We start from the raw sequence: 13,862 nt of genomic DNA on the forward strand, positions 1-13,862 counted from the left end.
AGTAGGACCAACCTCCCCCACAGTAACTAGGGGGGTAACTAGTAGGACCAACCTCCCCCACAGTAACTAGGGGGGTAACTAGTAGGACCAACCTCCCCCACAGTAACTAGGGGGGTAACTAGTAGGACCAACCTCCCCCACAGTAACTAGGAGGGTAACTAGTAGGACCAACCTCCCCCACAGTAACTAGGGGGGTAACTAGTAGGACCAACCTCCCCCACAGTAACTAGGGGGGTAACTAGTAGGGTCAACCTCCCCCACAGTAACTAGGGGGGTAACTAGTAGGACCAACCTCCCCCACAGTAACTAGGGGGGTAACTAGTAGGGTCAACCTCCCCCACAGTAACTAGGGGGGTAACTAGTAGGACCAACCTCCCCCACAGTAACTAGGGGGGTAACTAGTAGGACCAACCTCCCCCACAGTAACTAGGGGGGTAACTAGTAGGACCAACCTCCCCCACAGTAACTAGGGGGGTAACTAGTAGGACCAACCTCCCCCACAGTAACTAGGAGGGTAACTAGTAGGACCAACCTCCCCCACAGTAACTAGGGGGGTAACTAGTAGGGTCAACCTCCCCCACAGTAACTAGGAGGGTAACTAGTAGGACCAACCTCCCCCACAGTAACTAGGGGGGTAACTAGTAGGGTCAACCTCCCCCACAGTAACTAGGAGGGTAACTAGTAGGGTCAACCTCCCCCACAGTAACTAGGGGGGTAACTAGTAGGACCAACCTCCCCCACAGTAACTAGGGGGGTAACTAGTAGGACCAACCTCCCCCACAGTAACTAGGGGGGTAACTAGTAGGACCAACCTCCCCCACAGTAACTAGGGGGGTAACTAGTAGGACCAACCTCCCCCACAGTAACTAGGAGGGTAACTAGTAGGACCAACCTCCCCCACAGTAACTAGGAGGGTAACTAGTAGGACCAACCTCCCCCACAGTAACTAGGGGGGTAACTAGTAGGACCAACCTCCCCCACAGTAACTAGGAGGGTAACTAGTAGGACCAACCTCCCCCACAGTAACTAGGGGGGTAACTAGTAGGACCAACCTCCCCCACAGTAACTAGGGGGGTAACTAGTAGGACCAACCTCCCCCACAGTAACTAGGGGGGTAACTAGTAGGACCAACCTCCCCCACAGTAACTAGGGGGGTAACTAGTAGGGTCAACCTCCCCCACAGTAACTAGGGGGGTAACTAGTAGGACCAACCTCCCCCACAGTAACTAGGGGGGTAACTAGTAGGACCAACCTCCCCCACAGTAACTAGGGGGGTAACTAGTAGGACCAACCTCCCCCACAGTAACTAGGGGGGTAACTAGTAGGGTCAACCTCCCCCACAGTAACTAGGAGGGTAACTAGTAGGACCAACCTCCCCCACAGTAACTAGGAGGGTAACTAGTAGGACCAACCTCCCCCACAGTAACTAGGAGGGTAACTAGTAGGACCAACCTCCCCCACAGTAACTAGGAGGGTAACTAGTAGGGTCAACCTCCCCCACAGTAACTAGGAGGGTAACTAGTAGGGTCAACCTGCCCCACAGTAACTAGGAGGGTAACTAGTAGGACCAACCTCCCCCACAGTAACTAGGAGGGTAACTAGTAGGACCAACCTCCCCCACAGTAACTAGGGGGGTAACTAGTAGGACCAACCTCCCCCACAGTAACTAGGGGGGTAACTAGTAGGACCAACCTCCCCCACAGTAACTAGGGGGGTAACTAGTAGGACCAACCTCCCCCACAGTAACTAGGAGGGTAACTAGTAGGACCAACCTCCCCCACAGTAACTAGGGGGGTAACTAGTAGGACCAACCTCCCCCACAGTAACTAGGGGGGTAACTAGTAGGGTCAACCTCCCCCACAGTAACTAGGGGGGTAACTAGTAGGACCAACCTCCCCCACAGTAACTAGGGGGGTAACTAGTAGGGTCAACCTCCCCCACAGTAACTAGGGGGGTAACTAGTAGGACCAACCTCCCCCACAGTAACTAGGGGGGTAACTAGTAGGACCAACCTCCCCCACAGTAACTAGGGGGGTAACTAGTAGGACCAACCTCCCCCACAGTAACTAGGGGGGTAACTAGTAGGACCAACCTCCCCCACAGTAACTAGGAGGGTAACTAGTAGGACCAACCTCCCCCACAGTAACTAGGGGGGTAACTAGTAGGGTCAACCTCCCCCACAGTAACTAGGAGGGTAACTAGTAGGACCAACCTCCCCCACAGTAACTAGGGGGGTAACTAGTAGGGTCAACCTCCCCCACAGTAACTAGGAGGGTAACTAGTAGGGTCAACCTCCCCCACAGTAACTAGGGGGGTAACTAGTAGGACCAACCTCCCCCACAGTAACTAGGGGGGTAACTAGTAGGACCAACCTCCCCCACAGTAACTAGGGGGGTAACTAGTAGGACCAACCTCCCCCACAGTAACTAGGGGGGTAACTAGTAGGACCAACCTCCCCCACAGTAACTAGGAGGGTAACTAGTAGGACCAACCTCCCCCACAGTAACTAGGAGGGTAACTAGTAGGACCAACCTCCCCCACAGTAACTAGGGGGGTAACTAGTAGGACCAACCTCCCCCACAGTAACTAGGAGGGTAACTAGTAGGACCAACCTCCCCCACAGTAACTAGGGGGGTAACTAGTAGGACCAACCTCCCCCACAGTAACTAGGGGGGTAACTAGTAGGGTCAACCTCCCCCACAGTAACTAGGAGGGTAACTAGTAGGGTCAACCTCCCCCACAGTAACTAGGGGGGTAACTAGTAGGACCAACCTCCCCCACAGTAACTAGGGGGGTAACTAGTAGGACCAACCTCCCCCACAGTAACTAGGGGGGTAACTAGTAGGACCAACCTCCCCCACAGTAACTAGGGGGGTAACTAGTAGGACCAACCTCCCCCACAGTAACTAGGAGGGTAACTAGTAGGACCAACCTCCCCCACAGTAACTAGGAGGGTAACTAGTAGGACCAACCTCCCCCACAGTAACTAGGGGGGTAACTAGTAGGACCAACCTCCCCCACAGTAACTAGGAGGGTAACTAGTAGGACCAACCTCCCCCACAGTAACTAGGGGGGTAACTAGTAGGACCAACATCCCCCACAGTAACTAGGGGGGTAACTAGTAGGACCAACCTCCCCCACAGTAACTAGGAGGGTAACTAGTAGGACCAACCTCCCCCACAGTAACTAGGGGGGTAACTAGTAGGACCAACCTCCCCCACAGTAACTAGGAGGGTAACTAGTAGGACCAACCTCCCCCACAGTAACTAGGGGGGTAACTAGTAGGACCAACATCCCCCACAGTAACTAGAAGGGTAACTAGTAGGACCAACCTCCCCCACAGTAACTAGGGGGGTAACTAGTAGGACCAACATCCCCCACAGTAACTAGGGGGGTAACTAGTAGGGTCAACCTCCCCCACAGTAACTAGGGGGGTAACTAGTAGGACCAACCTCCCCCACAGTAACTAGGGGGGTAACTAGTAGGACCAACCTCCCCCACAGTAACTAGGGGGGTAACTAGTAGGACCAACCTCCCCCACAGTAACTAGGAGGGTAACTAGTAGGACCAACCTCCCCCACAGTAACTAGGAGGGTAACTAGTAGGACCAACCTCCCCCACAGTAACTAGGGGGGTAACTAGTAGGACCAACCTCCCCCACAGTAACTAGGAGGGTAACTAGTAGGACCAACCTCCCCCACAGTAACTAGGGGGGTAACTAGTAGGACCAACCTCCCCCACAGTAACTAGGAGGGTAACTAGTAGGACCAACCTCCCCCACAGTAACTAGGAGGGTAACTAGTAGGACCAACCTCCCCCACAGTAACTAGGGGGGTAACTAGTAGGACCAACCTCCCCCACAGTAACTAGGAGGGTAACTAGTAGGACCAACCTCCCCCACAGTAACTAGGGGGGTAACTAGTAGGACCAACCTCCCCCACAGTAACTAGGAGGGTAACTAGTAGGGTCAACCTCCCCCACAGTAACTAGGGGGGTAACTAGTAGGGTCAACCTCCCCCACAGTAACTAGGGGGGTAACTAGTAGGACCAACCTCCCCCACAGTAACTAGGGGGGTAACTAGTAGGACCAACCTCCCCCACAGTAACTAGGGGGGTAACTAGTAGGGTCAACCTCCCCCACAGTAACTAGGGGGGTAACTAGTAGGGTCAACCTCCCCCACAGTAACTAGGGGGGTAACTAGTAGGGTCAACCTCCCCCACAGTAACTAGGGGGGTAACTAGTAGGACCAACCTTCCCCACAGTAACTAGGGGGGTAACTAGTAGGGTCAACCTCCCCCACAGTTACTAGGAGGGTAACTAGTAGGACCAACCTCCCCCACAGTAACTAGGAGGGTAACTAGTAGGACCAACCTCCCCCACAGTAACTAGGAGGGTAACTAGTAGGGTCAACCTCCCCCACAGTAACTAGGGGGGTAACTAGTAGGACCAACCTCCCCCACAGTAACTAGGAGGGTAACTAGTAGGGTCAACCTCCCCCACAGTAACTAGGAGGGTAACTAGTAGGGTCAACCTCCCCCACAGTAACTAGGGGGGTAACTAGGGAGTCTGCTAGTTGTCTCAACCTCTCCTACAGTAACTAGTTGGTTCAACCTCTCCTACTAAGGGGTCATTCCTACAGTCCTACAAGCCTACAAACCCTAACCCATGACATAATAGCATATATTTAAAAACGGGTTGTTATATGGTTAGCCCCCCTTTCATCATAAAACAGCATGATATGTAACTATAGCTTTGTTTAATTAACAAAAAAACATGTGTCTTCTGTGTCACGAAGCTGTAATGCAACTTCCATTGGATATACTATTTAGAAAGCCTCCACAAATCTTCCACCTTTTAAATGATCATTACATTCACTGAGCTGTTTCTACCACCATATTGTTTACAACCATCCACCCTGTTACACTGCTGAAGATCCCTTTAAAAATAAAGTCACATGAATGTCAGGAATGTAAACCCTCTTTTAGGCAGGAGAACAACAGTTGACAGCCAAGGAACACCCATGCCTTATTTCACCAAATGTTGCTCAGTGTGCATGCATGTTGCTCTTCACACCCGGAGTTATACTTTAGCTGGAAATGACCCTGTTATGGTCCATGAACAATATAAGAGGGTGGGCATACAGCAGTTTGTATGAGATTTGCCTACAAATGTGTGTGTGTGTGTGTGTGTGTGTGTGTGTGTGTGTGTGTGTGTGTGTGTGTGTGTGTGTACCTGAGCTAGACCAATATGATTTTCTGTTACTCAAACATGATCTGCCTTTGATATAATGTTTCAAGAATGGAAAAAAAAGAAGAAGAAGACACAAGGTCCAAACGGTACCGGATTGTCAGCATGACCCAGTTACCCTTGTGCTGAGCTGGAGCAGCAGAACCCAGCCTGATGCTGTTTCCTGTTGTTCTGCTTTACAAGTGTTAAAACATCCAGACAGCTGTGCCTTACCAGAGGAAGCTGCTACGACATGGCTACCAGAGCTGGGCGGAGCAGGACACACACACAAACACACACACACACAGACACACACACACACACACACACACACAGACACACACACACAGACACACACACACACACACACCCACACACACACACACACAGACACACACAGACACACACATACACACACACACACACACACACACAGACACACAGACACACACACACACACACACACACACATCTAAGGGCATGCCCTTACCTGCGTCTCGTGGACGATAGCTTTGAACGTGGACGAGCGTTCCATCCAGGTGTTCACCAGCTCCATGGCAGTATCAAAGTTCTTCACATACTCCCCATACATTTTCAGGAAGGGGGCCAGTTTCTGCAGGATGTCCCCGATGCGTGGGTTCAGATCCCTGGGGGGGGGCGAGAGACCAACAGGTCAGGGTTAGGGCCCACGCTGTGCTGCGTGGCGCTAGGCTGGGGGCTGGAGAGAGTTATGGGCCCCTCTTTGTACAGACTGGGAACAGAATCTCTCTACGTCCTCTCCAGGAATGTGAGAACATTCACTTCAGCTCAAAAGCAAGATAGTTGAGTCCGGAAGAGTATTCATTAGCGCTTTTGTTATCCTGGACCATGATGGTTTATTTATGTGAGGAAATATGTGGAATGTCATCACTCCAACTGTTATGTTAGCAGATCAGATTGAAGTGAGCCATAATCATCGTGCAGCGGTTCACGGAAGGAGCCAGCATAGATTCGGGGTACGTTTACAGTTTTATTGAGAGGTCATTATTTCGAAAAGCTACTGAAAATATGACAGTCGGAAACCCCCGGTTTACCCCTGAGCACCCTGGAATCCCTGTTAAAAGCAGAGTTTCTAAGTAAAAGAGACTTCAGCAAGTTGTTTTATATGGCTAAATAAATAGGTACATTGACTGTTTTATTCTGGGTTTTTTAGGTCATTTTTTAGCGCTACTGAAAAGGTCAGAGCGGGTTTGTTTTACAACAAACGGCCATTGTCCTCGCCAGAAATCCCTGGTGAAAGCGGAGCTTTGTTTGTAGAAGGTCGTTTCAGAATGAGTCCTTTAATAGGAGCTTTATATGAGTTTATCTTAGTAGAAAGACCAACAAACGGCCATCTTCCTTACCACTCTTCCATGCGTTTTTCAAGTGCGGGGAGCAGGAACTGCTGGTGGAAGCAGTATATGGAGCAGATGTTGGAGAAGATGCCCATGACCACGTCGCAGGGGAAGGAGGAGCGGGAGCGCGCCTCCTCCATCAGACGGGCGCAGAACACCTGGTCCAGGAGGTGCAGCCGGGACACGTAGGCCTTCTCTGTGTGCAGCAGCTCGTTGGCAATGTTAAACACCCTCTGTTGGACTGACATCTGGAATGATAACATGTGGACACACGCACACACACACACAGACAGATGCACACACGCACACACACACACACACACACACACAGACAGATGCACACACGCACGCGCACAGCAGGCACGCATGCACACACACATACACACACACACTCACACACGCACGCACACACACACACACACACACACACACACACACACACAAACACACACACACACACACACACACACATAAACACAAACAGACACACACGCACACAGGCAGAGAAGTTGGATCATTATCCTGGCATTTGGACATGACTTTTCAGGCACATATGACATAAACATTAAATATTTGGATATTTCCACATGTTTCAGATTCTCCAAGGCCAAGGTCTGTATGAATGAATGAATGAATGAATTGATTTGACACGTTTTTAAAATGGGGTATACAGTTATCGGCTCCGAAGGAGCCTAAAAAGTATACATGTATAAAAGAGAAACAAAAAAACATCAAGGATAACACAAGAAAGCTAGAGGCTTATTTCCATTGTGGTCCTCTGATGTTAAAAGACGTCATAAATCATCTCATACATCAGGAAAGCCCACCTCCATAGAGTCCTGTCTGTCTGTCTTGGGCAGGGCCAGGGGTTGGAGAGCCATGGGGTTGAGTTCGCTCTCGTCCCCGCTCCCCTCCTCCATGTCACTGTCCCCCTCCGAGTCCCGGCCACCCCCTGCGGAGGCCCCCTCTCCCCCCGGACCCTCGGCGTAGCCGCAGGAGGAGGAGGAGGAGAGGCGGGGCAGAGTCAGGGCGGGGCTGCAGGGGTAGATCACCCGGTCCTCATCCCCGGCGAAGCACAACTCCTCGCTGTGAGACGGCGAGCTGATGCTGTCGATCCCGCTGTCCCGGTTGGCTATCTTACCGTCCGTCTGCGGGGCGGGGAGGGACAGGTGGTCGGAGGGGATTTCCGATTGGCTCTCCCTCTCTTCCGGGGGCTCCCTCATTTCGACGGCGTCCATGAGTTTTTCGGACGCGCTGTAGCCCGACTCCATGGACAGACGCTTCTCGGAGCACGACGCCCCTAGTTCAGGATCGTCGTGATCGTCGTGATCGTCGTGATCGTCACGGTCTTCCCCCCTCTCCTCCATGTCTTGTTTGACCCCCAGCACCATGTCAGCCAGACCCTGAGGTAAGTCCTGGGTCTCCTGAGGCAGGGCCAGTCCCGCGGGGGAGTCTGACGGTGGGGGAGTGAGAGCCCCAGCCCCCCCTGATAGAGCCTCAGGGACTCTGGGGGTGCACAAAGCCCCACCTGTGATGTCTGGCACCACTATGATTTGCTCCCTGGAGGAGGAACCCAGACAGGAGGAGAGAATGTCACACACACAGATTCAGGAAGTGATTCCAGTGGAATATTCTGTATTGTAGTGTATGTGTAGTAGTGTATGTGTTCTAGAAACTGCTTACTGCTGATGAACCCTAAGAAACTTATTGTGTATTTAAAATAGCCAGAATAGAAATAGGTCTATGATTTTATTTAGTTATTATAGATTTTTTTATGTATGTATGTCCAGTTCTGAGATTTTGGATGTATATGTATTTGTAATAATCATGTAAATAAATACATACAGTAATTCATTCATTCCAGGTGATACATTACCTCTCAAATTTCTCAATGAGCGAGAGCACGCAGGTGGGGGAGGAGCTTCCTTCAGCACGAGGCAGGGAGGTGCGGCTGGCGCGGGGGTCAGCGGGGAGGGGCCTGCAGGGAGGGGGCGGGGGGAGGGGCTTGTCTGGGGCCCGAGGGCGAGGGCGAGCACCTTGTTGTTGTAGGTGAGGAGGCTTTGGGGGCACTGGGGAGACAAATCAAAGTCCACGGTGTTTGTCAAATTAATATCCATCAAATCCCATCTAATCACCCCAGCTACCCAGCTACCCAATAAGACAAAAGACCGCTGGAACTAGAGAGCAATCAATAAATCAATCAACCAATATCTTAACTCCATCTTAATATATCAAGATTAACTAATGGATTGTGCAGCTAGCCACCATACAAATATCATTTCTAGACACAATTTCTAGACAGGACAGAATTCAAATTCTACACGGGAATCTTTACCTTGCGGTTTAGGGCCAGGTAAAGGAGGGCGTGTTTTGGGGGCGGTGGCGGGGAGTTCTTGAGGTCCATTGTCGTTGGTGCCGTTGCAGTGACTGGGGTCCTGGGGCCCGGGGTCAGAGCTGAGGCGGGGTTGGGTCTCCTCCTTGGCCCCGAGGCAGACACCAGGCTCAGGCTCCAGGGAGAGGCTCTTAGTCAGGAGCCTGGGACTAGATGAGGAGGGGCCTAGGGGGGAGAGAGAGAGAGATATGGGTTAGGGACCATAGATACTATCAGTCACGATGAAGGGAACGTTCGGTAAGGTTAACCGTGGATAAGACAACAGCGAGAGATGACTGGCTCTAGGATAGGCTCTTTAGTCAGGAGCCTGGGCACTAGGTGAGATGGGGCCTTGGGGGGGGAAAGAGAGAGGGATGGAAGTCAGTCAAGATGGTTTACGGTAAGGATAGCCTTAGATACACAATGACTAGAGCCATAGATAACACAACGTTTATCTTAGGCTCTGATTGAAGTATATGGATGGACAGTCAAGATGAGTCAGGATGAGTCAAGATAAGTCAGGTCACAGAGACAGACAACTACACTGACTAGGAACACTCGTTCCTGGACTATCTTTAGTCAGGCAGCACTGTACTAAGGTCAACACAACACAACACTGTACTAAGGTCTACACAACACAACACTGTACTAAGGTCTACACAACACAACACTGTACTACGGTCTACACAACACAACACTGTACTAAGGTCTACACAACACAACACTGTACTAAGGTCTACACAACACAACATTGTACTAAGGTCTACACAACACAACACTGTACTAAGGTCTACACAACACAGCAGTGTACTAAGGTCTACACAACACAACACTGTACTAAGGTCTACACAACACAGCAGTGTACTGCAGCACCCTGCTTACTCATTGTATTCACTTTAGTTCTAGTCTCATTGAAAGTCACGTACAAAATGGATCGAACTAATGAGAAAATGATTACAGAGGCAGATGCTCCAATCTGTTCAACCTCCCTGTGCTGGACGGCAGAATGTCCAATTGGTCAATGTGGTACCACGCTGGCAAAGCTGATGTTCTTTAATTACAGTGCAACGTAAGTTGTAATACAGTATCTGACTGGTGGGCTGACCGATGATGACGAGGACATCAATTGTGTTTAGTAGGTCAGGGAGTATTGGCGTCTGGATGTTGTCCGTTCAATGGGTCGGCCGGTGTGTTACAGGTGATTTGTGGCAGTGATAATGGCGTGATGGAAGTGTGTTGGGATATGACTCAGCGTGGTGTCTTCAGTATGTTATGTGTTACTGTTACAGAGCAGCAAAGTGTAAACCGTTCAACTCTGCAGAGAAGGCCCAGAGGGACGTGATCACGTGCTGAACGCCAGGGCCCAGGAAAGACTGCTGACGAGGCGCCGTTGCATATTCATGTCTCCAGAGAATACAGGATGATAACAACGTAATTAAAAAGACTCTTGTGTGAATGTGGAATGACTGAATAGGTTATTAAGGAGATGTGGCCAGGGAGGGTGGTTGCAGTGGTCTAGCGCCACGGCCTACAGGGCACACCTAGGCCCAGAGGCCTCTCCTCCTGTCTTTCTCTGTCCTCTCCTGTCTCTGTCCAATACAAAAAGGCAAAAGGAGAGTGGTCTACCCCCCTACTCAAAAAGTTAGAGTTTCACCGTGCCCCTCTGACATGTCGTGTAGAATGTTATCTATCCTTCAGGGAGTTTGCTCCTGGAACAAACTCCCTGAAGAAATCAAACAGGCCCAAACCCTTAAAATATTTAAATCTAAGCTAAAAACCGTCACGTTTTGCAGCAGCTATGATTAAACACAAACACTTCTATCAATGTCTTTTATCCATTAACTATTGTCTTATTAAATGTTTTATCTATTTACTTATTATATTTGCTTTTATTCATTGTAATTTGTATTTACTTACTATGCTCCTCTTGCTGTATTTTTAAATAATGCATGTAAAGCACTTTGAAATGCCCCTGTTGTATGAAATGCGCTACCTTACCTTGCCTTGCCTTGCCTTGCCTATCCTACTCATACATATCCAATCCTGTCTGACCGACAGTGGTCTAATGGTCCAGTGTCTAGGGTGTAGGGGCTGGGGTTGGTTTCTAGACAGGGCACCAGAGAAAATGATTCAGTGAATCTTTCAGGATGACAGAGGGTAGTCACCTGGTGGTGGTCGTGCGGCCTTGTGGGTGATGTTGTTGTCATGTTAAAACAGCGGGCCCTGTCCTCTAAATGGTTCTAATTGCTTCCATATGATGACGCTCATACCTACTGGTGCAGGCCAGGGCACTGAAATGAGTTCCACATGCTCGGCTAAAATTGCCTCCGACAGAGAGAAAGAGGGAGGCGGGGGGGGGGGGGGAGAGAGGGAGAGAGATAGAGAGAGAGAGAGAGAGAGAGAGAGAGAGAGAGAGAGAGAGAGAGAGAGAGAGAGAGAGAGAGAGAGAGAGAGAAAGAGAGCGGGAGGGGGAGAGGGAGTGAGAGAGAGAGACAGAGAGAGAGAGAAAAATAAAAAGAGAGCAGGGAGTGAGAGAGGGAGAGAAAGAGAAAGAGAGAGGGGGGGAGTGAGAGAGGGAGAGATAGAGAGAGAGGGAGAAAAAGAAGGAGTGAGGGAGAGAAAGAGAGAGGGGGGAAGTGAGAGAGGGAGGGATAGAGAAAGAGAGAGGGGGGGAGTGAGAGAGGGAGAGATAGAGAGAGAGAGGGAGAGAAAGAGAAGGAGAGAGGGAGAGAAAGAGAAGGAGAGAGGGAGAGAAAGAGAAAGAGCGAGGGGGGTCAAGCAACAGCAGATCCCTTCCTATCTTGTCCCCGTCTGTTGTTTATCATCTGTCTGATCGTATTTCTCATCACTTCTTATGAGACGCTTCGCTGACTGAATCAGACCCTTACGGGGCCGGCAGTGGCCCCACATATGGATGAAACCCCTCAAACCACGGAAATAATCACTTTGAAAAAAACAATAATGTTGTATAGCTCAATACTCAACAACAAACAAAAGCAATACCTAGAATATAACATGTCGTACGTAAGTATGTTTCAATGCCTTTCTTTTAAAGATTTATTGTGGGTTTTTTAGTGGATGCTGTTTCAGCTAACCGAATTTCCCTCTTAGGGATAATGAAGATTACTGGACCTGGCTTGATATAACATATAAAATATAATATGTTCAATATGTTTAAAGGGCTTGAGTGCTGTAAGCTGCCACACAATATATCACTAACAGTAACTCTTACTCAAATACAACTTATGGGAATTGGTTTATATGGGTAGAATATCCACTATAATACAGTGAATACCTGGCATCACACACACACACACTCACGCACACATACACACACACACACGCACACACACACACACACACACACACACACACACACACACACACACACACACACACACACACTGTGATTCAGCTAAACTGAAGCCCATCAATGGAAGTACATTTGGAGTCGATCCAACATAGAACACTCACTCGCACTCACTTCAATACACTGACAGGTAATATCACAGTGTGAATTGCTTCCTTGTTCTGCCGGTATCTTTTCCATTTATCAATGGCTGCAGTGCAGATATCCTCTAAATTGTCTATTGGGCCTAATGCAAAGAGCAGTCTGGCACTCTCAGTGGACACAATAAGGCAAGAGTAAAATACTGGATGATTTGAAAAGTAAACTGAAATCTTCTGCGTGGGAAAATATTTGCATTGCAAACGTGCCAACGGTCCCCTTTGTCGCTCTCAAGAGGATCTCCCAACCACTGATACTGGGCCTGCAGGGCCAGATGTGGCATTCTGAATGAATTACCATGGTACTCATGAGAAATAATGGAACCGCTAGTTTGGCGGCTCTGGTTCTGAACCACCTCTTTAAAACGTGTGAGAGAATCTAATGAAGCCGGTGATTGCAGCGTGCGTGTCACACATTATGCAAAGCGACCACCAGAGTATAGGAAAGGCATGACAGTTTCTCACACGTTTCCATCTAGCAAACTTGCCACTCACAGAGGTAACCCCACTTAGAGGTACCCCTGGTAAAGACGGTTCCAAACCCTTTGAAACACTTCTGTAGAACCCTGTGTGGAAAGGGTTCTTCTAAAGAACCCACAAGGTAGAACCTAACTTGTGTGTAACCTGTTTGTGAGTGTAGCTAGCATATGTTCACACAAAAGCACATACACTATGGATGGTATATGTCCAGATCCTGATCCAGCTGCACCTCTAATGCTAACGCACTAGCATAGGCTACAAGGCCATCAGTGCCATGCTTGGGTTAGTGACCTGGTTTGTCACTTTTGACACCTGCTCTAAGTCCGATGGGATCTTAAAAGGTTTGGACAGGCACCTATCTGCCACCATTTGCCCCCATTTGACCCCAGGGTCCGGTTGGACCTGCAGAGTCCCAGATCAATACAGATTTCTGCTGATTGTCTCCTTCATTTGACGTCCTCATAGAATATTCATGCAGTCATAAAAAGCACATTATTGACCAAATTGATGCTTCGTTTACAGTGAGTTTTCTGAATAATGCTCCAGTTCCAGAACATAATGTTAAGCATCACAACGTCATTAGGCTAAAAGGATGTGTGGGGGTCATGGGAAAGGATTAGCCTACAGCTTGCAAATAGAATGCACATGATTCGGGCCTAGCTCAGGCTCCAAATGCTATTTCGTTATTTGTGCTAAAGTGTACAGCTATTTCTGTCCACATCATTAACTTTTCCGCTAACAAGACAGTGAGTGATCACACTGCTGTGATCAAGAGTGGATTCTCTGAAACAGACTTCTCTGTGGTGGCACTACAAAGCATTCGTAGAATATGACTGTTACAAAAAAAAGAAAAAAGCCACATATTCTGACAGAGCCAGCGTAGTGGTTTATAGATCCATTTGGT

At 49.3% G+C, this 13,862-nt stretch overlaps 1 protein-coding gene across 1 annotated transcript in view; it reads right to left on the reverse strand.

Annotated features, from left to right (window-relative positions):
* The window catches only part of fgd1 (FYVE, RhoGEF and PH domain containing 1), a 42,190-nt gene that overhangs the window by 8,953 nt on the left and 19,375 nt on the right, over positions 1–13,862 (reverse strand). The window contains exons 2-6 of the mRNA XM_080534133.1: positions 8,936–9,157; positions 8,477–8,669; positions 7,428–8,160; positions 6,610–6,848; positions 5,718–5,874 (exon numbers count right to left, since the gene is read on the reverse strand). Of these exons, the coding sequence (XP_080390259.1) occupies positions 5,718–5,874; positions 6,610–6,848; positions 7,428–8,160; positions 8,477–8,669; positions 8,936–9,157 (1,544 nt within the window). The remainder of the gene's footprint in view (positions 1–5,717; positions 5,875–6,609; positions 6,849–7,427; positions 8,161–8,476; positions 8,670–8,935; positions 9,158–13,862) is intronic.

This window comes from Nansenia antarctica, assembly GCF_963989245.1.
Source record: "Nansenia antarctica genome assembly, chromosome: 6".
Classification (NCBI taxonomy): Eukaryota; Metazoa; Chordata; class Actinopteri; order Argentiniformes; family Microstomatidae; genus Nansenia; species Nansenia antarctica.